This window comes from Empidonax traillii, unplaced genomic scaffold, assembly GCF_003031625.1.
Source record: "Empidonax traillii isolate 1590-97213 ecotype Southwest subspecies unplaced genomic scaffold, ASM303162v1 scaffold69:size3087049, whole genome shotgun sequence".
Classification (NCBI taxonomy): Eukaryota; Metazoa; Chordata; class Aves; order Passeriformes; family Tyrannidae; genus Empidonax; species Empidonax traillii.
The window spans coordinates 2,195,068-2,222,282 of NW_020955262.1; the positions used below are offsets into that span (position 1 = coordinate 2,195,068).

General features: G+C 36.7%; 1 protein-coding gene across 8 annotated transcripts in view; it reads right to left on the reverse strand.

Annotated features, from left to right (window-relative positions):
* Window positions 1–27,215, reverse strand: part of NTNG1 (netrin G1) — a 149,132-nt gene that overhangs the window by 32,147 nt on the left and 89,770 nt on the right. For 4 of the 8 annotated variants that reach the window (XM_027880460.1, XM_027880456.1, XM_027880463.1 and 1 more), the window contains exons 4-5: window positions 25,874–26,046; window positions 15,892–15,918 (exon numbers count right to left, since the gene is read on the reverse strand). In XM_027880460.1, coding sequence (XP_027736261.1) covers window positions 15,892–15,918; window positions 25,874–26,046 — 200 coding nt within the window. Of the gene's footprint in view, window positions 1–3,980; window positions 4,041–5,936; window positions 6,003–15,891; window positions 15,919–25,873; window positions 26,047–27,215 lie in introns of all 8 variants that reach the window. The other 4 variants (XM_027880461.1, XM_027880464.1, XM_027880459.1 and 1 more) reach the window with 2 other exon arrangements.

A 27,215-nucleotide genomic window follows, 5' to 3' on the forward strand; every position in this document is an offset into this window, starting at 1 on the left:
TTCACTTGTTTAGTCTAGGAAACTGATGATAGAAGATATCAATGGGCTATAAATACATCACGAGTTAGCCTTCTGCCATCCTAATGGACAACACTGCAACAAGAACAAGTGGGTGTTAACTGGCAGTTGAGAAATTTCAACTGGAAATTAGGAGATGGTATCTAGCCATTAGGGCCCTGAGGTTCTTGAACACTTTCAATTTGTAGCAAAACACACTGATGCTTTATAGATGTAGGTTATTAACTGGTGGAAGAAATTGCAGTATGTTTCCTTCAGTAATGGAGCACTGGATGCAGTGACTTGGAAGGGCTTCAAGGTCTTGAAGTTAACTTCTCTTGTAATTAGATAAAGCTGTAGCAGAGGGTGTAAAATGTTTCCATACACGACAGAGGCCAAATACCTTGTGCTGCTTTTCCTCTGGTCTCCTCCTAATTACTCTGGGACACCTCATGAGCCTCTGATTGCTGGAGGTGGGCATCAGATACAATATTTGTGCCTGTCTATATTTGTAGAAAGAAATAATAGTGCTTGTACATGTTTCTGAGCATGCTATGCCCACCTAATACAAACACATTTCTTTGGCTTTTGTCTGATGTAGTGGACTGTAAATAGATTGCATTTTTTCTTAGACATTTAGCACAACATATGTTTCAATCTTGAGAGCTGCCTTTCTCCTGCCAGGAAACATTAATTAATTTTACATATACACATTTAGTTAACATATATTTCTTGTTCTCTTTGGTACTACACTGCTAAATCAGTGTTTTATGGTTCATGTCAATCTGATAATTTTGATGCCTCTAAGTGCTGGAGTACAAGAAAACATTTGGCGTTATCAGTCTCAATTGAGACAAATGAGTAGGGATGAGAAATATGTTAATGTCTGTTGTCTTTTGCAGTTGGTCAGTGTGATTCAGCATCTCAAGTGAAAACTGGCTATGTGAGGCAGAGAAAAGAGATGTTAAAGTGGAACCTAGCACTAGCAAAATAGGAATCACAGAAAATTGTTAGAATTATAGAAGTTTTTATGTTTGATTTTTAAAATAAGGAAGACTGGCTAGTGATAAGCAATCAATCTGAATTTTGGATTCAGAAGCAAGGCTGTCTTAGTCTCTGTCTGACAAAGGACCTGTCTTCTACTACCATAAGGCAATTTATTTTGGTGAGATGATACTGTATTGGTATGTTTGTCAGACTTGCTAAACATTTTCATACTGAAGGTGCATTTAGAGGAAATAATTTACCTTGTTTTTCAAATTAGTAACAGGCAACCCAATGCTACATTGTTATGTTTCCAAAATACGCAGACTACAATGCAGGCTATGCTACATCATCTTTTGTGTTTAAAGTAGCAGAAAGAAATGGAGAATATTCTCTGAATGAATGACTGCACTACTTCCACTTTGAAACTTTGATATGACCTTCATTAATATTACTACTACACATAATTACAAGCACATTACAAAAGCACAAGAAAAAAAGCTGCACATTTAAGTAATTCACTCTATAGCAAGGCTTGCTCCAAATTATGATTTGGAGTGAAGAAGTATCTGATAATTACGAAGGACTTGGATGTACACACATGCTCCTAAACATATGCAAAAGGACTACCCAAGTTTATTATTGTGGGTCATCGATATTAAAGGTAAACTATGAGACCAGTTCTTGTACTTGCTTGCGTTTATATGGGTACTACTCTTGTAGCAACTGTGCTGTGTAAAAGAAAGTCTTTAGCTGAAAGTTAACTTATGCTAAGGTACAGGAAAACTCTAGGAGTCTTGATCTGACTAGTAAATTCTACATGGTGTAGAAAAACCCCCACAGCTAACTTGAAAACAGTCTAACATCTGATCAAACATTAATAATGGCAAAAGGAAAAAGAAAAAGAGGCACGGTAAGTAATGATTAAATCAATTTTGTGCTAATGTGTGCTTCTCCCCTGTCTCCCCACCATTTTGCTAGTGTAATAATTTGCTGGTGTTGGCCTGATAAGTGAATCATTCTTACATCTCTCTGTGTTTACAAAAATAAGCTATGTTAGGAGTCCTTATATTATTGAAATGGAATTATTTTCTCTACTGGCTACATGAGGTGCTAAACCACTCAAATATAGCACATAGAATTGCATTCAGCATCATGCCAGCTGGGGAGCTAATACTTGTCAGTGCTGTGTGGCCTGTCTACCTTATCACGTGGTTCACCTTGACCAGAAAGTAGCTTGCTTGTTAGAATTGTCAGAAGCACAGCTTAGGTATTTAGGCACACATCTCTGGTTTAGCAGCCTAACCACTTTCATGCGCTGGCAAAGTCATGCAATCACTGAAAGAGATGGGGGAGAAGTATCAAACTCAGGCTGCACACGGTTTACAAACAGTGGAATGACAGGAGTGTCTTACAGAGCTAGAAAATGCTGCTTTCAGTTCTGAGTACCACATGTTAGGAAAGACACAGATAAGTTGAGTAACAATCAGGAGTGAATGGTTTGAAAACTAAATTCTCAGAGGAGAGGTAATGATAGCTAGACAGGTTTAATGTGAAGGAAGAAGGGAGAAGAGATTGCCATGTTAGATGTGATCATTGTCTTTGGATGATTCAGGAATTGTCAAACCCCTTGCAAACTCATGGAAGCAATGACTCTATCAGCCTTTAAAAACTATTTTCAAATGCAATGATTCTAGTGCAACAATCTTGATCCTGCTGCAGAAAGTATGATAAAATTACCCACTGAAGGAGGCTCATGAACAGGTTGATAATCTAATTGTTTTGTTTCTAAAAATTGAACACTTTTCGCCCCATTATAATGTTATGCATTTACATCTTTGAGATTGAGATACTGTTGTTGTGAAGACGAGGTTCAGCTGAAGCTTCAGCTGCAACCAGTAAAACATGAAATGCCATCACATGAAACAATGGTAAACACACACGGGAGGGTCTCAGTTTTTAAACTAAGACAGGTAATGCACAAGACAGCTATCAGTGTGACTTTCCAATATAAAAGCATAAAGCATATTTCAAGTAAAATGCACTCAGAAATCATTACATTATTTTTCCTTTCTCATTCTCCAGGAACTCCGTGTTCCTCCTCCATACACTACAGCAAACAAAGGAGATTTCACTGTACCCTTAGAAATTATCTGCTTTGCAACAAGCTGTATGGCTCATTACCATGATCTCATCAAATGGGTCAAACTAAGTTCAAACATTTGTTAATAACCCTATTCCTTGTCAATATGTATTTCATGAATAATGAGATATTCACAATAGCTACAGAAAGACAAAACATCTTCATACATACACTTTACAGATAAACTGATGAGGAGAAACAATGAAGAGATCTCAGGGTTCAGACTGTGAATGACAGATATGCTAATGAAGCGGGTTGCCCGTAAGTCAGAGAGAATACTGGCATCCTTTATTATGCCTATAAAATTCCATTATTTTGATAAAACACTGAACAGTTCAAAATGTAATGCCTACACTCTGAATTTGCACACTTACAATAAAATGAAGATGTAAGGCACACTTACAATGCATTAAAAGACATAACAATGCATTACACTCCATGGCATTTACAGATACTTTTTGAGGACATGGACAATTGATGTTTTCTGTATTGTTTTCCCTCAACTAATCTGCTTATGTTTCCTCTTTTACAATTTATGCATATCAGTGAGGAACACAAGACTCTAGTAAGCATTTGCTTTCTAGGCAAGGATCTGAATGGTCATATTCATACATTTTACTCCTTTAAAAATAAATGCCATGTCACTTTATTTGCCAGACACCACTTTCTAAGAAGGAGATTTATTTTTCTTTGTATGGCCTGTGTTTACACAGCTTAATGCTTCTGTTGTATTCAATGAAGATGCCTCACTAGTAAACTAATGGGTACACTTCACAGATATTCCAGATTCATATAGTGCAATGTTTTCACAACACAGGGCACTATGGAAACACTGTATGAATCCTAGAATTCCTACCTCTCTTGTGGTTTGCAACTTGAACAGAAGAAACAGTTGACATAGCTAATTTGGGAGCAACTGGATAGTAATAAAATGAACAGTAAATTAGAAAAGGTATCACATAGGAACAAATCAAAAGATTAAAATAAACATCTTTATTTTCTAATTTTTAAATTAAATTTAACAACGGTTATTGTTTTGTAAGGAAAGAGTAAAAACAGAGAAAATGAGTTATATACTCTTAACTATTGAATCATTTGAGCTGGAATATCCAAGATCAAAACGGGGAATATAATTCCCATTGACACACTTTGGCAGTTTTATGTTAGAGATTATTTGGTGATTTCTCCCAATCCATGACAAATGACTGTACAGTAACCAGAGTGGTCTGACAAGGGTTTAATTGAATTTGTATGCATATTTATTCTGGCCAAATAGTATAAATTTAAACCCCACAATAAAACAATTAGATATAGGCAGATTTCTGTAATTATTCTTTTCATACACTATCCCTAACTGAAGTATTTAATCTACAATAAATGTAAACACTAACAATATGCTGCAAACATACACAAACTGAATAGAAATACTTGTAACTTTCTGTGTTTTATGTTCCCTAACAAAACATCAAAACTAAGTTTACTTAAACTCTTTATTTTTGGGGAAGAAACACTAAATAATTCTGTGCTGTTCAAGACGTATTTTGCAACAAAGTTAAGTCTTAGATCACTCACAGTATAATTAAGCTATGAAATCCATTAGAAATGCTAAGTATAATTTAATGGGGAATGTTTTGATTTAAAATTCCTGTGAATAATGTAGGCTAATCCTTACAGAAAGCAGAGGAACAGAGATCAATCTGTTTTTTTTCTGTTTGTTTGTTTAAGGAACACATGCAAAAGCTTGGAAAATATAACATGGGCTAAATGAAGTTATTGAAATGCTAAGTATCACTTTATTAGGGATATTTAGTTAAAAATATATATGAATAATCTGAACTATAGTACATTGTTAATTCTCAAAGACAACTAAGGTCAATTAGTATTTTCTGGTTTTTTGGGCACACAGAAACTTGCACATATAACATTGGAGATTTTACATGCATGTGTTTTGATTTGGTCATTGTGATCCATAAATTTAATTACAGCCCTTCCAATGTAATTCCCAACACATCTTTGGTTTCGTGGCTCTTTTCTAGACTTCTTTTCATTAATTTTATTCTCCACCTCTGTGTGTTATAGCACAGAAAGGACACCTTTGAACAGTGAAGGCAAGCCACAGGCCAGATTTCTGCAGGGATTTTTGAAGAGGAAAGGGCAGTAAGTAAGAAGAACAAAAGGACATTATTTTTATAATGAACAATCATTCTGAAGTGTGAAGTATGGCTGAATACTTCTTCAAACAACAAAGAACCTTACTTTTATTTGTCATAAAAGGTAATTTTGTTTCTTTCAATGCTAATCATCGTGCCACGGTCTGTGAGTAACTTTTCGTGTGGCGCTCAAATTGTAGAAACCCATGAGACTGTCCTGCAGAGAACTTGCTTGTATTGTGGATGGCATGAAAGCTGAGAATGCTTCTCAGCTCACTTGGGAAAACAAAATGGAAACAAGACATTAAAAATGGGTTTGATGTAGACAATGACAATCTTTTTCACTCAAAAATCTCAAAACTTACTCGAAATATAGACTGTGCTGTCTAAACAAGTCCAACATTATCTAGAGCTTTCTGTATATCAGTACTTATAATCTGTGTGTTTACTTTTTCAGACTTTCTGCAGTAATGTGTACAGTCTGATTGATGGAAGACCCTTTTTTCAGGTAAGGTTTGTTTTATAGTTATTTTCTCACAGGATAGCATTACTTAGTACCAGAGAAAAGTGAGCTGGATTATCATAGGGTTTTTTTGCCACCATGTGGGATTCAAAAGCAATTTCAGTAACTTAAGACCACTAGGAATTTTACAGCATCCTACCTTGGTTTGGTTTAGAAACCTCAAGGGAAGAAATATTCGGCCATATCCTATCAAACTTTGGAGGATCTGCATGCATCAGGAAAAATCAGGTTTTGTTATTTACATCTGTGTTATTGTTCTAAACAGGCAAGCATATGGACAAAGACACAGATTACAAACATCTATTACTGGACTAGTCTAAGTTGCATTTGAACAGTACACGACTCCACAGTGAACAAGAAAACAAGCAATTGATGATTCCCAAAACACCAAATGGACATAAAATACTGTGCATAACAATTTATCTTCTGTGGCTTAAAATATAATTTTTCATGATGAGAAGATATCCTAGGGCAATATATATGGTTCTAACACCAGGAACATATTCTGTTAAATCTGCTCTGCAGAGATAAAATGACAGTATCAGACAAATATGGATTTCTTAGCAAAGACACATATCTTACCTTAACATCCTGTTATAGGGCCTTTTGAGTGAATTACGTATCTGTTATCGGAAGAAATATATTTACCAGTAGAGTGGGCCTTTTCTTCGTTTCTCAAAGTTTTGTGTGTTTCATCTATTTCCTATCACCTCTGCTGGTATATTTTAAAGCTTAATTTTTTTTTTTTTTTTTGTCAGAACATTAAATGTCTACATTTCTTAGAAATCCTACATAATGTGTTACTTGCATGAAGCATCTTGTGTTGCAGCAAAAGAACTATCTGTGTCTCTTTAGAGCTTTATCTCCTTTGGTTAATGTGTTATGGGCCTGGAGTAGAGGGGAGTGACAATTCTTAGCAGAAGAGTGCTGGGTGTTGGAGCTGAGAATATGTGAAGGGGATGGGAGAGGGGGTTGTGGAGGAAGGAAAGAAAACTTTTTTTTTATTTTCCATTTCCATCTGCCTAGTTTTAAACATCAGATTTGGACCCTGTTTTTATCATCTTCTTTGAGTACAGCAGTGGTTGTGTTTTCTCTGAGCCAAAAAGAATTTTTCTTAATGGTCACATCAGCCTACATATGGTAATACTAGTGGGAAGAGAGCTTATTCCTTCACTTCTATCTAGGAGGAATTCAGTTGGGTAGTTGAGCAGACTGCAGTTGTCACAACCTGGTTGGCATCAAGGGTCTAGGCTTACCTGCCTTTATGAAGATGTGTTTCACTGTTATGTCCATCTTAGTGGGAGACGTGCAGTGAAGCTGTGACAAAAAGACTGAGGCTTCAAACACCTGATAGGGAAGGAGGGCATCCCAAAGTATCTTCTGACCCATTTGTCAAGGGTGAAGAGAAATTGGCTGGGTGGGGCTGTCTATCTCCAAAGTCCTCCCACATAGAGAACAATTCAGGGAAAGAATGATGACCTGCACTGTGCCATTTACTGTTAGGTAGTCTTCTGCAACTGAATAGGTCAAGGTGTAATCTAATCAAATAATTACAACAGATTATTGCATTTTTGTGCTTTTTCCTTATCAATCCAGAAAACGGAAAAAAGAAAAACTGAGTCAGTTTGGTAGATTCTGAGTCTACATATTGATTAAAAATAACCTGCCTCTGCAGGTCAGATCCACCAATTCACACACATAGGAAGTGCAAACACAACAGTCAGGGTGTATGACAAGCTGTACTTACTGAGGTGGCATGATAACCCAGCCCATCCATTGACAGACTCTACTACCATGCACTTGAGAGACCACCTTTCTCCTCCTGAAACACTGACTGACTGGTTATAGGAAATAAGTTTCAAGCATGCACAGTCAATTCACTATTGAAATTCTGATAGATTTAGGAACACTTAGGCTTGACCTAAACATTTTAAAGGGACTGGACTTTGGAGAACACATATAAAAATGTATTAAAAAAGGAAAAGCAATCTTTATGGACTACATTGTCCTGCTGTCCCCTGAGCCTTTTTCTCTTTCAGCCATTCTGCAGCATCAGAGTTATTGCAGAAAGCTGTTAACATTTCAGACTGGAGTTTCCAATATCCTCCTTGTGTTGTTCAGTACTGTGTGGCACACCTACCACAAAAATTCAAATGTTTGGTGGTCTTCAACTGAAAAGGCTGAGGTATTATCAGAGGTAAAAGTAACAGTGTCAAAGCTTTGTAATGCCTTAGGACTAACCCTCTGGAATATGTCATTTAGTAAACTGCAGGTCCTATCTAGGAAATCAGACATTGACATAATTGGACTGGTATGATCAGTAATATTTCCTATATTATCTATTCTCATTATAATTTCTCCAAGTAATCTCACGTCCAAATAAAATCATGCCTTGTAAGGCAGAATAAAATCAGGGTTGCATATTTCTTAGTGATCCTATAAATGCTATAGATCTGGGCTTGTTTTAGCAAATTTTCTTAAAATGGAGGTTATGACTTACCACAAAATAATTAAAAATTCCCTGACCCTTTAAATTAGCTAACACTGAGCTGAGTGTCTTAATGGACACCCAAAATAATAAAGAACATATTTACAGTGCCTGGAGATTAACAATTAAGTATTAAAACTAGTGATTATTACTAGTTATTAGTGATGATTATAACCATCTTAGAAGGGACTTCTAGAGGTTATTTGTTTCTTATGTTTGCTCGTGGCAGGGTCAATTCTAAAGTTAGATGGGGTTACTGAGGGTCATATCCAGCTGAGACCAGCTGCTGCTTGGTAATGTGAGAGATTAATGAGACTTAATGCTTATATTATGTGCTTTTTTTTGGTCTTTGGTAAAGAAGATATCTTTTTCTCATATCCTTATTCATGGACTGTATTATCATCAGGATTACAGGTTTCTTGATAAAGGTCTTTCTTCATCTCCTTGAATTTATTTATTTTTTTTTTAAATGGAGATGACTTTAAAAGCTTTATCTATAAAGGTATGTGAGATGTCCAAGTCATAGAATGTTGACTGTCATTCCCACACGTATATTGGAGCAGATGAGTCATCCTTTCAACAGGCATTGGGAAGATTCATTTAGCAGCAAGTTATTCTTTCACAGCAACCTGTGAAAATATTTCTAGTCCTTACAGATTACCATTAAGGATTTTATTTATAGAGAAGTTGACTGGATAAACCAATCTTTTCCAGAACACTTCTATGTCTGCACACTGTATTTTGTAATTAGAGTCATTATTTGCCAGAATAATTAAAGAATTTTGGTGTAGGTATATATATAAATTATCCTATGTAAATCTACTGTAATATATTCCATGACAGTTATTCTGGGCAAACAAGGCTACAGAAATGTGAAAGAGAGTTTCTGAATGCATGTTTTAGTGTTGTTATTATTTAAAACTACCGTAGGCACCTTCAAGAGTGGAGGTATGTGAGCTGTTCAGTTGAGCAGAAAATCAGATATGACATTTTAAATTTGCATTGGAAATTTTTGCATTTTTAGTTACTATTGTTCTAAAGCCAATTATATATAGAAAATAACTATGGGAAAAAAAAATCTTACTTTCATGAAGTAGGGAAAAACTGATTCCATTATTTATTAGATGTATGATAATTTCCTTTTTCTCTTCCCAACTTTTTTTTTTTTTTTTATATACACTATCAGATTTACTTTTGATATTAAACAAAGAAAATCTCAAGTATTCACTGGAGGTGCAGTCTGCATCATGGGCTACCTCATAGATTCAGACTGGGGAAATAAAGGAAATGAACAGGTAGTTCCATCCTGATTCCAACCTGACATCTGCACATGAAAAAACCTGTAATGATCTTGGCAGAAATTAGTCAGCACTTTGTGGGTTTCTCACTCCAACCAAGTAATGAGCTGGCACTAAAACTGAAATGCATTCCCACTGAGAGGGGCTATCCTTCCTCAGGGATGAAGAGCAAAGGTGGTGGAGTGGAGTGTATGAACACTCTGCTGCTGCCTGCGCTCTACAGCAGAGTAGCACCCTGTCATCTCCTGAACTGTGTCTGCTGACCCAGCCCACAAACAATGCATTTGCTGTAAATTAATACAAATAAATCAGAAAGTCTTAAATCATGCTCACCTAATGGCAGATAGGGAGCCCTTGTGTTGGCAACTATGATTATTAATTTAATTTTTAAGAACAGTAAGGAACCCTAGAGAGATACTCATATTAAGATGCTTTCTAACTTTCCTTCTTTTTAAAACACAAAAAAGTATAAAAAGAATTGTAAATGTGAACTTGATGATTCAGTAGAAGTTCATGTCTCCAGCCATAGAAAGCTGCCCTTGCCACTGCCTGTTTTAAACCATGAGTAGGCAACAGTAAATAGTTATTCTAAAGTATTCAAAAATATATGCTAGGCACAGTAGAGTTATGGCAGTGTGTTAAGGTGTTAATACTGAACAAAAAAATTAGGAATAATAAAAAATAATGTTCACTTAAATCAATGGCATATTTAGTAACTGCTAGAATAATTGGGTATGTTTATATCAGATCATGTTCCACCACTTCTTGCAAGCATCACACTATCATTATTGCAGCATTTCTATCTCCTTTTGTCTTTTTGAAATCATGATAACCTACCTCACGTAAAGTTTGCCTTTCAGCACTTTCACTGAACTGCCAAATTGAAATCACTGAAAGAGAAGAAATGCTGATTTTTTCTTTTAATCACCCCTTTATCTTATTAAGTTTAAAAAAATACTTGCCAATATTAGGCAATCTTTCTTGGAGCAATGTAGGAAGTTTCATACCTGTTCCTTTGAAGAAAGGAGAATTCTGCATAAATGTGAAGATGGGGTTGTTTTATGACAGCTCCTCAGCCATAACAGCTTTTATAACTGTTGGAAGAATTTAAATGCAATTAGTCCTTCATGTGTCCACTTGTTGTAGACTAAAAGAAAGTGATCTTTATAGAGGATTAAAAAAAAAAAGATAAATCCAGCTCTGGAAATGTCCATTGACTTGGATAAATTGTTGGCTGATTCTCAAACTAATGAGGGCTGAAGGAATTCTTCAATTTTACACATTTCTACTAAAATGTTTGCAGAAGTGCACAATGAATCAAAGTATTTTTTGAATTAAATATTTAGGTACAAATCTCATGAAACAAAAAGTAAATTATTGTGTTGATAGTTTGTAGGGGTTGCTCCTTTTTATTTGAATTGCTTCTGTTTTTTCCTATAAAAATGCTGAAATTTGCTGGTCAGTTGGGATTATTGTATAGTAATACACAACTGATGAACAGGAAATCAAGATCTTTGTTTTCAAATGCTGATTTGGAAATCTCATTCTTTCCTTATACTCCGTGAAATAAACTGATTACATGTCTAAGGGACGGAAAGAAAAAGATGAGAGGGTAACATACAGAAGTGTATTCTTTTTCCAGCAGTTTCTCCCTAAGCTTTATAGATAATTAGATTTTAAAATATCTTTGTGGATCATGACTGCTCTCTACAAACTTCCTTGAGTAACTGAGCTACACCTGCATATTGTAAGTGCTGTGTTTGCATGGGTACCATGGGACCTATTGCAATGTTGGTTATCTTATTTTCTAGAGTGTCCTATAATTTCCTTGTTTATTAATGGTTAAAGATAACTGTCAACTGAGTAATTTTCCTTATATTACAGCAAATCAAAAAGCACTGAAAACACTTTTTGACTGATAGACTGTTTTAAACTGACCTGTGATGATGATGGAGAACTGGAATGAAGAATGAGAAACAATACTAAACTGTCAGTGGCCGTGTCTATGAGACTGGTGAGAACAGCTCTTCTTATCTGTTAAAATTGGTGGATCTGGCAAAACAAAAACTGAAACAAAGGCTCTCCCAAATCCCATCCCAATAACCTGTCAGTGCTCCCTGAAGCAGCATTGGTGGTTTCTGACCCTGCACTCAAATCACTCTGCTGGGATGTTTTCTGCTCAGCGCTGGGGCCAGTTTTGTTTCCTGAACTTCAAGGGTGACACCCTAGTTACACAGGAAAAAAATGGCTTTGTTGTGAATCCTACCAGGTAAAACTACCCATTATGTCTTTTATTTGGACTGTTAAATTTATTTCAGATCCAGTGTTCAAACAAGTATGTCATACCATAAAGGATATCCGTATTTTCTTTCAGCTCAGTAACGTTTTAATATAATGGAAAATCTAATTGTTAAGCAAAAGATTTGGAGTGCTTCAAAGTATCAGAGAAAAAGAGGGAAAGCAGATACTGCTACTGGCTTGATGTTATAATCAGTTATTTAGATAAGTGATTGCCTTAGACTAGGAGCCTGATTAACAGTATTATTTATTAAAAGGTCAGATTTGGATAAAATTGAATTGCAATTAGAACATTTTGCTTGTATGTCCAAAATAATAGATATAGTCTGTTCTAAGGAGATAAACATCTTAATGGTCTCTCAACAGTACAGCTTTCTATAAAACTTGACCTCAAGTAATAATAGAAATAGAAAAGTAATGTACAATCTAGTAATGCATGTTTATATCCCACTGACATGTGTGGGTGTTGTGTATATGCTCTAGTCCAGAGCTTGGCATTGTAACAGCCTTGATCGCACGACTGTAGATTTAATGGGAGAACTTCTTGGTTACTGCAAGGGGGCAAAATCAGGTCCAAAATACCTTGTGTTGTTATTGAAAAGAAAAAGAATCTGCTAGTATTTGCTCTCACAACCTTTTAAGATACGTACTTACCACATTACATTTCACAACAAATATGTAAAACAAGTAAAGCTACACTCACCAGTACACTATTTTAGTTCCAGAAAAACACCTACTAGATTTTTCAAGGTTAAGAAAACAATGAAATAAGACAGTGCCCATTTGGTCTTTTCTCTTTTTTTAACTTCTGTGTCTTGCATTCATTATCATAAAAAAAAAGTTATCTTCATTTGAAATTGGCTATAAAGAAGAACAAAACCACAGAGAACAAAGCAGAAAATACCGTTTGATTATTGTGATTGCATCTTGCACTTGGGTGCACGGTCTGTCTCTAAACTCTGACTCATCTGCCAGCAGCAGGCTTTAAGGTGATAATCACCCACACAGAGCTATTTGCACATCATGTCTATCCTATCCTGTATCTAATTATACCCTTTATAACAAACTGTTTAGCATAATTAGTGGAGTTATGCTTCACAGGAAAAAAGATAGAAGCCATAGTTTAGATGATTCAACTTTTTGAAGGCACACATGTACAGATTAGTGACTTTGGTATTTGGTCACAAAAATGAACATTTTGATGCACCGGTCTATGTAAAATTGTACAATCATTATTTTAGCAAGTAAAATAATGTACTTTTCAGAATATTTACATACTGTATGTAGGCATTGCTTAAAATTATGAAATGGTTTTGGGACTCATTAATTGCTAACACTTTCACCAGTATTTTTCCAGACATGGCTGAAAAGTGCTGAAAGGGCCAGCATTGTAATCAAGAATGCTGGAAATTATCAGAGAACCTATTTTATATATTCAACTGATAGACAACAGCAGGTACAAATGACCTTAATGGGAAAGCTCTGATTTTTTAATTTGTTTTGTTTCCTTCTAGATGATCAGAAAGGATGTTTACTAATGACCACTCTTTCTTTGTGTTCGAACTTTAATAATGAGCTGCTTTAACACAAGATCTTTTGAGGTAAAAAAGGAAAAGAGAATAATACATATATGTGCACACAGGATATTTACTTTTCTTTGTTTGTTTTCATTGCAGTCTTAAAAGTGTTAACTGAACATTACTGGTGTTGGCATCTTCTTTGTATGCTGAAAATTTAGTCTTTTTAACCCCCCTGCCCCAAGCCCATCCTCCTTATACAGTAGGAAAAGCTGGAAGTACACAAAATCCAATATCCCCCCGTAGGTGTTTGTTGCCAGGCAAAATGAAACCCAAACTGCATTTCATGAGAGTAACTTCCTGTCCCCAGATGGGGAAAAACGGTTGATATGAACACAAATACTGTATTAGTGTAGACAAAAGAAAAAATCATGCAGAATCCATTAAAGCAGCCACAACTAAATAATCTCGTTTGGATTTGTGTGTTAATTTTACTTCTGTTGCCTTCTCTTTGACACCAGGATAAATTTATGGATTCTATCCTTGTTTAACTAAAGTTCTGCTATTTCTGTATTATCAGAAAGACGTTCAGATTGTGCAAGTAGAATTATTTTCCCCCATGAGCGATTTAAGAAAAAACACATGGATAAAACAAGCAGAGTATCAGTATTTACTTGAAGAGATGCTCATGCTTCACTCTTTCCAGGAAGGCAAAGAAATTTGTTTAATTCTACAACAAATCATTTCAAGACATTTACAGGAGACTAATGATAAAGCATAGACTTGCAGAAACTCTTGTATTTCCTATGGAATTTTAAATGGAATTTTCTCCATTTGCAATAAATAAACTATACTAATCACTCCAGTGTAAAATGCAAAGAGGTCAACGATGCATCCTTTCAGCTCACCATTGTTCAAAAGGTAATTGAGTTTCCCTATTAAGTTTTCAAAGGCCGACATCTGCTGATGCTCAGAAATGGTAGATGTGGTGATGAAGGCTGTATGGAGTGGGAAGTGAAAACACAACCATATAGACCATGCAACACAGAAACTACAGCACAACCAAACTCCAAAGAGCTATTTTCCCATTCATCCCATTTCTATTATTAATGGCTAGAATATTTCTGACATAAATTTCTCTTTCATTTAGTTCTTCCTTTTTTTTTTTGTTATAAAATATATGTCTAAACACAAAGTTTTGAAAACAGGATATCGCTACAAATTTGCAGTCATGCAAATACCAAAGGAGACACTAGAGCAGGAAAATGCCATTTTTAAGATTGAAGACTTTCATTTGCATGTTATTGTCATTGATGCTGTTTAACTATTTAAAGCTGCAAAACAGATGCCGTGGTGTTCAGCATTAACACTGCTCTCACTTGCAGGGGAGATAGTTTTGATGGTGTTTAACTTGCTGTCAGGAGCTTAACAAATCAGTGCCATTCATGAGCTTCAGTAAACTGACTTGATTTATAAATTGATAGACCTGACCCTGCATCATAAGAAGCGAGACCATTTTACCCAAATTATTAAAAACTTTTCAGCTGGGTACTGGGCATGGCAAATTGCATTTTACAACTGTGATATTTTATAATTGAGATAGTTCTGCATTATACAACTTGTGTCTAAAGTATCTGCAATGCTGAGGCTGTGGGGAATATTCTTTCAGTCAGCCACAACAGGATCCCATTTCTGACTCCCTACTTTATTTGTAATTAGCTAACGTGCCATGACTGTGTGCACTTCTCAGCTATGGAATTCAGCTGAGACTCACAGCTGAGCTGCTGTGCACTTAGTCCCTCCAAGTGTTTTATTTAAGTAGCCATTTATTTCATTGATATAGTGGCTTTTCACATAACAGTGTCACGGTTTTGTTATAGTTTAAGTATAACATTTTGGTCCGTTAATTGCATATAGGAAAGCATTTTTTCTGTGAAGGAACACAATTCTGTTTATTTTGTGGAGTAAAGCCGAGTTCAAAGGCCACTACAGTTAATGCAGATAGCAGCAGATATGCTGTATTTGAAAATCTACTTCATAAAAACGAAAGCTCTTCCATTTATAAACTCTTCCGTTTGCTCTTTGGATTTACACAGATGTACAAACATGAAAATTAATGGTCCTATACTTCTTGGTCCTATACTTGTTATTAGCAAACACTTTCTTTTTCAAGATGTTCAACAAATATTTTCTGTGCAACAGTGTCTTAATTCTTTGTGTAACACTCAATTTCATAAGACTCAGGTTTTTTTTGGTGACAAAAAAACAATCAGAAAATCTGTGGTTGGATTCAGATGAGTTGTCAGGAGCGACATTGTCTCTGACCACATAGTAACAGTTTCATGTTAATGCAACAGGGGAATGCCAGCATGGAGCCCCTGCACTATAAGGCACATTGTCAGAGAAAAATGATCTACAACAGAAAGGGATGTTGGGAAATTAGTTCCGTGAAGCTGAATGACAATGCAAAACAATACTGGTTTTACTACTTACTACCGATACTGGAAATACTGGGTATACCTGTAGAGAAAAAAAAAAAAAAAAAAAAACAAACACAAAGAAGTATAGTTAGCTGTTTGCTGTAGTTGGTTGAGCTATTACATCTAAGATTCTGAAAGCAATTTTAGAACACTGTGGTGGCAACTGCCAATATGTACCCGGACCTTCATAAATGCAGAGTCTTTAGATTTTTCGGTATGGGGCTGCAGGGACCACTAAAATGCACTGACAGATGGGACCTGCACCAGCTCTCTGTACTTCATGAATTTGTTCAGAACACTTTTGTATTTCAACTAACTAGCCATTAAGTTTAATGCTTTAGATAAAAATATCAGTCATGCATGCATTATGCAGATCTAGGAGAGTAATTTAACCAAGGGATAGATGCATTGCTAACTGCTTTGGCCAGCTGCTTAAGTCAGTTGATACCTTCTGTTGCATTAATTGTATAGAGCTATTTTTTCCTCTTTTACCTGACGGTTATCTAAATTAAGCTATGGAAAAGAAAGGTAATTGAGTGAAACAATCTAATACAGTAGGTTGGCCTTATTGGCTAAGCCTCTCATTGATTTTTTTTTTCCTGTGTTCATTTCATTCCTAAACTGAATTAATGCAAGGAAACCATTTTAGAGGCAGGTGAGATTTACCATAAGAGGTGGGGATGCTGAGAAGTAAAACTCCTTTACTGGATAAGCAATGAGGGATCTCATGTTCTATGATGCAGTCCCAAGATCTTGTCAGGTCTGCCCTGAAATGTGTGTATCACAAAATACGGACATGAATCTTTCCTGAAATGCCATTTTCTTAAGATTAAATGCCATTGTTAATGGACTACAGCTAGTCACTTGGGTTAGTCAGAAACTGCAGATCAGTATTTAAATCCTGGAGATTTGCATCCTCTAGGTTAAATACAGTTTGCCTTTTTTAAGTTTTATTGAGTTTTGATGGCACACATTTTGCTGCAGAAATCTGTCTGTTTCTCTGTTAAACATCTGCTCAACTTCTTTCAACATCTATCTTGAAGTTCCCTCTTATTCAGAGATGGCATGGACCTCATTCTGCAATGTAGCAAACTGGAGTGAAGGAATGTCTCGAGTATTAATGATACTCAGTGTAAGCAAGGTTGAAGAGTCAAGTTGGGAACACTTCTAACTCGTGGCATGGCTAAGACAATGCTGAAGTAACATGAATTTGCAGACTGGGGACAGATCTTTTATGCTTCACCACATCAGTCCTGGGGCACATGTCAGAATTGCAGCTCTCTGGTTTCATATCCCATGGCACCCGTGGTCTGGTGGAGCACCGGGCGCCACACTGCAGACAGCACCTGCTGCTCACCCAGCCCTACACTCAGATATTGTTTACAAACTTAATTATATCCACTTCTGCTGAGAATAACGTGTATTTTCCAAAATTTTAGCATCAGAAGGTATTGAAAGCTAAATGAAAATATAACCATAAAAGAACAATACACTCATAGTTCTAAAAGTCACAAAAAAACTTTTTTTTCAGTTAGGATTATGTACGAAAATTTCTATCCCTTTCTCTTATATGTCAAGAAGACAATCAATTTTCAAATAATTTTCCCTGAAGTTTCAATAGCAGCTTGTTTAAACTTTTGTGAGTCATTGCAGCTAGTTTAAATTAGCAGGAGCCGTTTTTGTTTATTCACTCATGGAACCTACACAAATATTAGATAAAATACAAAAACTGTGTTCTCGCACTGACACTTCCACTGTGAAATGGTATTTGTATTTCCTCTGGGTATACTCCCCCGCCTCCAACCTCTCTGTCTCCTACATACAAATACAAATATCCTTTCTTTTCTCTCCTGAACAGATTGTTGCAAAGGGAGAGGTTTTCCTGCAAGTCTGCTCTCCTCATTTTACTGTATTTCAAAATTTTCAGTGAATTCATAGTGATAAATGCTTCCTGGGCAGAGAATAATAAACACAAGATGCCTGCTAGTCTGAGGGGCTCTGTATTAACCTTGCAAAGGTGTCTTCAGGTTCTGTTTCAAAAGCTATTTCTGTCCTATTTCTGAGTTGGTGTGATCTTCTGTAAGCAGACTGATTTTTGTAATCCCAGGTATCCCTGTGTGTGGTGACTGGCCTTGATAGTGCACTACTTTATGCCCTTCTTACTGAAGAGAGTGAGAATGACACCTCTGAGTTTGTCTAGAAAAGAGTTGGTTATGTAGGGCCATGAAGCAGGATCTATTAACACTCTGTGAAAACCGCACATATGATGGGAAAATTATTCTTAGAACGAGTGTTTTTGTGAGATCTGGAGTTACATATTGAGGCTAGCTCTTGAATTCAGCTGAGCTGTATTTGGTGCAAGTCCTTAGGTAACGAGGCACAGGAGGTGTGATCCTCTCTCTCTCCCTCTCTGTCATTGTGGAGGCAGGAGAAGGGCCAAGCTCACGGCTCCTCCTGTGCTGCTGCCGCTGGGGACACCAAGAGACTGCAGAGTCATTCCACCACTGCCAGCCCTTCGGATGGACCCGCTACGTTGTGGGACGTGGATCGTTTCCACTCAGCTGTGTATTGAAATCTGTGAGTACTTTGCAGCAGTGATGTGAAAAGGTTATAGAGATGAAGGATCAGGCCCATTACTTCCCTTGATCCACAACTCTATTCAGCCAGGCATAAAGAGCAAATAAAACCAAGCGATTGAATTTACATATATTCAGTTGTTAAACCAAAGCAATGTTCAATCTAAATTATCTTCCAGTTGAAATCACTGGGATGGTTATTAATGGTAATGGTTTTAGAGTGAGGAAACAGTGAGTAAAGCATGCGAAGAAAGTTCAGGGGTAGCTACTGACCCCAAAATGGCAAACATTGCAGTAAAATGTCACTAATACTGTTTATTATTTTTGACTTGACTTGAGGGTGGTGGTTTGGTATATTACATGCTCACTGTAAGTGCATCTAAATATATATCCATTACTTGAGAGGAAAAAAATCTGGTGTTTTCCTTTCATACAATCTTCTGAAAATGCCTTGTAATTTTCTCGTTTCCCCTGCTTCCAGAAATGGGTTGTTTTAGCTCTTAGCTACCATGGAGCTGGCTATTGAGAATGAAGAAAAAAGCAAATCAGATGCTAGCAAAGAAAGCCAGTTTTTGATTTCTCCTATAGTTTGTGTCAGTGTGAAATCCGTAACACAAAGGAAGAGGATCAGGATTTCTGTGAGAAGGGTCACACTGATGCTTCCAGTCTCAGACCCTGCAGACCCTCTCAGCACCTTCATTGTCAATGCCCATGTGAGCGGCTGCCAGCAGCACAGTTAATGTGCAGCACAGGCTGCAACTCTTCCTGGGCAGGGAGTGTGTGAGGAATGAAGGAATTATTCTGTCAACTCAGTCTTGGCTACCATCTTTCCTATAGGCTTGTCTGCCTCTTCTCCATCACAACTTAAATGTCCACCTGCCATATGACAGGGAGCGAGGGACAGGGTCCTGCTGCTATCAAAACTCTACACCCAGCTCACAGCTCGCTCAAGTTCAGGGAAAGGGGGTCCCCAAGAGCTCGAGGTGAGATCAATACAGCCCAAAGGCTCAGAATTAGGACTGTCTCCCATGAAGGCATGGCTGGAAATGACAGTAAATAATGCAGTCCAGGTATCAATCTCTATTAATTGCTGATCAAAGCTGTATGAGAACTTTTCTGACAAAAGAGATGTCTTTATAATTACACTCCACACCACACATTTAACTCAAACAGGAACAAAATATAGAACCTTTCATAGCAAAGAGTCAGAGCAGGCAGGTCATTGCCACATCTGATCTTTTGGTAGAATATCTGTGCTGCAGCATCACAGCACTCCTGCAGTGAGTCTTCCCTCTGCAATTCCTTCACTGAGGCATGATTGCAATATCAGATCCTCAGCATCAGTATTAGAAGTTCTGAATTCTCTAGTAATTTAAAGCTCTGAGAAGCTAAAGGATCCTGGAATCTTGTAAACCCTCAAAGGGAGTGAGCATTACGATCACAGGAGTAAACTTTTCATGTATTGCTAAACCTGTATTCAGACAAAGGACCACACACAGTGAAAGAAAATTCTTAAGAAATTTCAAGGGTTTCCTTCAAGGGCCGTGGAACTCCTGCTACTCTTAATTTTGCAGTTGTTTACTCTGTAAAGATTGAAAATTTTTTAATTCCCAGAAAAAGAATTGCTTAGATGAAGTTTGTTATCCCTCACCTCTGCTTTCTGAAGTGATATTACCAGAAATAAATGGGACAGAGGAAATACTTGCTTATTGCTTTACTGGGTAAGACCTTTTCAAATTTGGACTTTTTCTTGTTATGTTTTAGTAAGTCCCAATCAGTATTGAAAACTCTGTCTGGGAAACTCCCAGTGAGATCAAGGGATTTTTTTTCAAATAATTGTAATTTATTGATAGAATATCAAAAACGTTGAAAAGCCTGAAACTCAGACCACTTATAGCACCTTGAGTATCTTAAAAGAGAAACTTTGCCTTCCCATGCTGCTGCTGCTGCTGCTGCTTAAAGACTAGAACTCTCTTTCATTTCACCTCTTCACTGTATATTGCAAAAATAGAGTTGTTTGAAGCCAGTGACGTATGGAAGCAATTCATTTCCCAGCAACAGATGCCACCATAACCAGCACAAACAACCAACTCAGCAGGGTCATGCAAGAGGGTAGAATGCTGAAGAATAATTTTTCAAGCCCTATTTAAAAAAAATGCAGCACATTATTTATAGTGCATTGTTTTTCGGTACACACCTGCAATGTTTTGCTGGCTATTGCACTGGATGGATACCTAGTTGGAGGGAAGTCAGTTTATCACTTCCAGTTTTTCCTGACATTCCTGTCTACCTGAATGCTCTTGATACACTGCAGTTTTGCCCTCACCACTAGGCTTCCCAACCTGATGCAACTTTTATATGACATGTTGCTGTGGCTTTATAAGTTCTGTAAACTTCATGGGCTAAGACTAATATGTAATATAAATAGGAAAAATAAGAAGCTTTGCTGGTTTGTAACTTAATATTGATTCATATCTTCCTTTTTCTCTTTGAAAGATGTATCAAAAGCATTAAGGAGGAACATTTTATATCCTAAGTGTAAGTGTCCTACTCCTTCTAATTGAATTATGAAGTAGGCACTGGAAAGCTCCTTCCAGTTGTTTGGGAGAATGAAGCCCTTAGAAAATGGGACACTATCTAGTTTGAATCTGCTTTGACAGGACAGCAGAATGTGTGATCCTTTCAGTTGGAGGGATCCATGGTACTTGGATTCCTGAATAGAAATCAAAACTTCCTGGCCAACTTCATTTGTGTTGATACTTCAAGATGGCTTTGTGTCAGCAAATATTTACAGGAAACACTGCGAACAAAGATGAGGGTAACCAGTGCAACTCTGTGGGTGCCACAATTTCTGCCAGAAACTGTTTCTGTCACAGCTGTGCCACAGGGAAGCGTCGTCTTTTCCCATTCGGGGAGGATTAAGTCTGTGCTGCTGAGATAGAAGCTGTACAATCGGAGAGGGACCCACTGCAGGAGAAATTCAGTGAACTGACTGAGACTGCCTAAGTCTTGACTGAAAAGAACCACCAACGTTTCCCATGTCCTGGTCAATCCTTTGTTTCATGTTGAACTCTGAATTAGGAAAGTCATGTAAAAGCTGGGAGGCGGTTTTTTCCCAGAGTATTTGGGCACTTGTGGTACAGGTTATTGGTTGTGAAGGGACTGATACAAAGCGAGTAGGCTTTGATGCATGGCACCTCAGCGCAGTCTTAGACAGCACTGTCTGAACAGAAGTGCCAGAGATGATCTAAACAACAGGAGGAAGAAAAGGGCTAGTGCTGTCAGACACATACAGCTGCTGAGGAGAAAAGCCATCCTGTAATACCAAGTATAGAGAAATTCAATAAGTTCACTTTGTGTGTCAAAACATATTGCAGAAAAAACTATCCACAGGATGTGACAGCAAAAGGAAATGAATGCAATCACAAAATAGTCAGTAAGATAGAGTGAAAATATAAAATAAATGTTATGTGGAGACAAATGCAGAAATACTGTTAGTGCCAGTAAACAACAGAGTACTCTCTGTCTTTCACAGGTAAATCATGGACAAATCTTATGTATTCTCCTGAAAAACTCATTATGACTTTAAATGAGAAGGATACAGGAAACAGCTTTATATTAAGGTTTATGTTTTGACTGAAGAATAATCTGGAATGGTCTGTGTTTCATAAGCTGTACCCTGAAAAGGCATGATAAAGTCTTATTGGTCACAAAAAATGGTAGAAACAGAACAATGGAAATAACAGAAGTTACAGTTGGGAAATATTTGGAAATGGGCATTATGATTCTTGTTGAATCTGAGCAAGTTTCCCAAGTTCAGAGAATATCAAGAAAAAGTATCTTTTTATTTTGTGAAAAAAAAAGAAAAAAAAAGTGTTTCATTTATACATTATTTTAAACTGTATCTTATTTAAGATACACTCACTTCCTTAGATGGAAAAGATAGACTTCTAAAATTGGAAAAAGGACACTGTCAAAGGGACACTGTAATACTGGATTATACAAAGTATAATTATACCACAGGAAGAGAAGCTGATTTAGTTCTGGAGTAGGTACATAGGACACAATTCAAGAAGTAGTTACCAGAAAACCACTTCTGGACTGAAAGTCAACATGGTTTTGAGAAGGAAAAGGATAAAAAAAATTCCACTGCAGTAATATTTAAGTTTGAGAGAGCGAGGAGCAAGCAGATTAAAACGAGGAACTTAACTAAAAGAAAACTGAAAAGAACATTTAAAAAGATCTAATGCAAACAGCATGGAGGCAGGCTGGAGACAAAGTGTATGAGAGACTCAGAATAATCACATATAACTCATCTCTTTTTTTTTAAATTATAAAAATCAACTCCTTTTAAGCTAAAAAACCCAAACCCCAAATTGAAAACAGCAGAATGTAGACAATTTTGGAAAGACACCCTTCAAAAGTGTAAGTCTTCTCAATGAAGAAAGATAAGGGTGAAAAAAAGCATAAAATCTGTCAATTTAAATATAAACCACAGTATTTTGAGAATCAACTTCCTATAGACACAAAAGTTAATAATTCTTTTTTGTTAATATAACCACAGTAGAAGCAGGAGGCCTCTCAGAGAGATGACTGGGAAGACAAGCAATCAAGGTATTATTAATTCATATTATGGTTAAGTAATAATTTAATATAAAATTAAATTGTTTAATTACTATTACATTTAATAATTTAATTGACTTTTAAATAATATTGAATTTAATTAATGGTTTTCACTGATGTTCACAACAAAGAAGGTTAGAGAGATTCTCACAATCTGAGGAACCTTCTCAGTGTTTGTTATCATCTGAAGCAAATGATATCTAACAACAAGAATTGCCATAAGGAGATGTACACCTAAGAAGTATTTTAAAGGAACTTAAGCATGATGTTTCTGAACTAACTCCTGTAGCATAATAACCTGCTTATGCCAGCCTTGATGCCAGAAGAAATGTTTAACTGTGGTACCATCTTAAAAAAGGACTCAAGGACTGATCCTTACAGGAACAAAATATAAAGCAGACACATGTATATGATATTGTAAAAGAGCCATGTTGTTGTCATGTCTAGAGTATTGTGTAGTTTTAGCCTAACCAAATAAAAAAAATGACACCATGGACCCAGAAGAGATCAAGAAAGCACAGATGACCAGAGATATGGCACAGTTTTATGACAAGATAAGACAGATCAGGATTTGTCATTTAGAAAACTGGAGTGGATAATGTCAAGTCTATGTCATTAGACATGGTATAGCAGAGCTAAATACGGGTGTGTTATTCTGTGTTCCTTCCTATCTAAGGAGGTACAGGCTTAACCATATAAAAACATTTAAAACAAACAAAATAACATACCCTTCACTCATTGTCTCATTAAAATGTGACATGTACTGCCATAAGATACCACTGAGGTCAAGCTTATATCAGCAGGGTCTCTCCCTCTGATCAGCAGCGAGCAACCACTGCGAGTATGATGGAGGGTTGAGCTCAAAAAGCCAGGTTATTGCTGGTGACTGAGAAGGCAAAGAATAAATCCTTCCTGCTTCTTCCTGTTTGCCATAAATTCCTGCTGCTCATCACTGCTGAAGCCAGGATTTGAGGGGACACGGAGTATTTGTCAGCTCCAACAAGGTTACGTTTTCATGATGCTATCGTCATAATAGTAATAATAATAAACCTCAGAAATTTCTCCCTGTTTTTTGGGAAACGTTTTGATTTTTGATGTAACTGTATATCTGATGAAATTTACTAATGTGGTTTTAGCCATTTAAACACATTTAAAGTTGTTTTAACAAGCTTCAGGCATCCTTTAGGTGGGCGCTAATTCCACTGTTCTGTCTGGTGTGTGCTCCACAGGCTGGAAAGGAGGTAAGTGATACAGTAAGCTGCACTTAGCAAGACCCCTGTTTTCATGTTCAGATGTATCTTGTCACTAGGTTAGATAACTGCTGGGGTAGCAACTGCATTTTTTTATATATACATATATTTATAAAATATGTATGTATGTGTATACATATATATGTGTGTATATGTAAAAATATATAGATAAAATCAATCTGGTAAATCTCACTATTTTTCCCAAACATAGCTTTAAACTATTAATTCTGGGAGCCACACTCACTTTTTATATGTGAAAAAAGTGAAGACTCTTACAAAATGTTTTCCCCCTGCTTCTTGGAAGTTCATTTTTTTTTTTTTCTGCTCAGTAAGAATTTTATCATAATTTCATGCCCCCACACTTCATGGTTTGTTACTTAGTCTATTACTCTCACATTTTACTTGATAAGGTCCTGCTTCCTATGATCTTCATTTCTGAGTTTTGATTCTTCACAGCTGCTGCTTTGAAGTCTTAGATAACATTCTGAGCATTGCACACTGTTCCTGATTTTAAACTTTTCATTCAACTGCAGTTCATAGCTCTGTTTCTCCCAAATAACTTTTCAATAAATGTTACATTCTAATATTCTAAAATTAATGTTTTGCTTTTAATCAGGGCAAAACTGTGGACTCCTTTCTTAAAAATAGCTAGTAACTTCTGTCAAAAGGTTTATCCTCATTTCAATCCTTTCTTCAAAGGAATTTAAGTCTGTTACTCAGTTCAGGAGGATTCTGAATCACTGCGTATTTCATATACGCAGGAAAGTGAGAACTGATGCTCATACTTGTCTTCGTGCCCTCTCTTTCACCACCATGTTCTTTTTGACCCAATCCTGTCCAGGGCCTAGAAATGCATTTGTCAGTAACTTACTGCATTGGATAATATGAAACTATGCTGGAACAGCAAGTGTGTTGCTGAATGGCTGTTAGCTGGAACCAGGCAGATATAAAACCTCAGGTTTTGCCCTTGCTTTCCCTCTTGATCTACAAGAGTGCAGATGAATCTGGACTGCAGGTCAACATCAGGTATATATTCTCCAACCTTTAGATCTTTAGTTATTAATTTGAAAAATTTGGTCTGAGGTTTTTTTTTCCACTTTCTTAAATGGACAAAAAATGAGCAAGGACCTCATCTCACGCTGAGCTGAGGGTGTTTCCAATCTCAAGGCAATAAGGATGTATGAATGGAGAGCTGAGATCACTGTGGTTGGAGCAGTACTGCAGATATTCCCGCTGTTTTCTCTCTTCTGTGTGTTTTTTATGTGAAGAGTCCTAATTTTTTCATTCCTTAGACCTTTCTGTGCAATGTCCACAGATGTGTCTATGGAAACAAACATGCAGTTCTCATGCAAGTTATTTACAACCATGTGAGAGCACAGATGATGTATCCTTAGAATTAACACTTGCAAATTGACACCTTGTTCAATTATACACACTGAGTCATGAAGAAATGAAAAACTTTTGCCAGCATTAAACGTCCTTCAGAGTCATGATATGGGGCAGAATTGTGAATAATGAAATATCCATATTATACAAAACTACTTACAGATATTAGCAGTGCCCTTAGGTATAGGCAGATAAGAACCAGGGCTCCATGGTCGGCCCTGATAATTCTTCTTGCATTTTCCACAGTCTGGGCCAGTTGTATTATGCTCACATTCACAAAGTAGTCTTTTGTTTTCTTCTTTACAGCCAGTAGCATGAAGGTTGCACTTACACCTATTTTTAAAAGGCAAAAATAAAACAAAGTAGAATATTATTTAGGGGTGAGGTGAGTTTGTGTTCAGATCATCTTAGAAAAGCATGTCCTACAGCAACCACTTGATTTCAGTGTTGTGGCTGTAGTATTGTTCTGCCATGCTTTGTAAATAGCAAGTTGCAGTATCTTCAGCTTGCACAGGTCTAAAAGTAGAAATTTCACCACGACTTCTTTCTTGTTTTCACTAATGCAGCTCCACTGAGAGCAACTAAATTATTCATAATTTTTACTACAGACTGGTCTATAATCTTGCAGGAATTCAAGGGTTACTCACTATTCCCAGGAACAGAACAAGTGCTCTGCTTATATCCTTAGAGAATCTGGCCCAAATTAAGATCCAAATTAGGCCCTAGGAGCCTGAGAAAACACACTTCACTTAAATATCCTCTGCAATGCCACACTTTGGTAGAAGGGAAGCTAACTATAATGATGTCTTGCCATTCTTGTTCAGAAAGTAGTGTCTTGCTATTCTTGTTCAGCAAGTACTGTCTTGCTCAGAAAGGGAAAAAAAAATTTCCTGCTGTAATTTGATACAGCTGTACTAGCTGAAGGTCAGAGGAAATATTTTGGTAGGCACACTTAGTTTTACTTGGGAACGAACACCTAATTGAACCTTGTGACAAAATCATTAGATAAACTAGATTCTGCATCTGGTCTTTGAACAATTGTATTTTCCTTAAATTCCTCTCTTTCCCTGAAACTGGGACACTTACAGAATGGGAAGTTAGTTTCATAAACAGTAAGGCATTGTCATCTCTTTCCATTCCTTTCCAATAGATGCCAAAGCCAGCTAAAATCTGTTTCTGTTGGGGGATGGAGAGAAAACTAGTATTTAATGACCTTTCCTGTTTGTTTTCCTCATGATTGTACATCTAGTGATTTAAAGGGTTCTCATGTGGGCATTTGTCACTTGTTCCATACAGTGACCAATAATTAGAGCAAAACAACACATGGAATGGCCAAGTGCAAATTAACAGCTGTCAAGCTGACTTCCATTTGGAAGGAATATGACCTGGAGCAATTGGCCACATACATATATATCCCCAGGGTAAAACAAGCTTGCAGTTGTCATAAGTGGCTGCTGGAGAAAATCCCTAAGAATATGTAATACAGTAGATGGTGGATCATT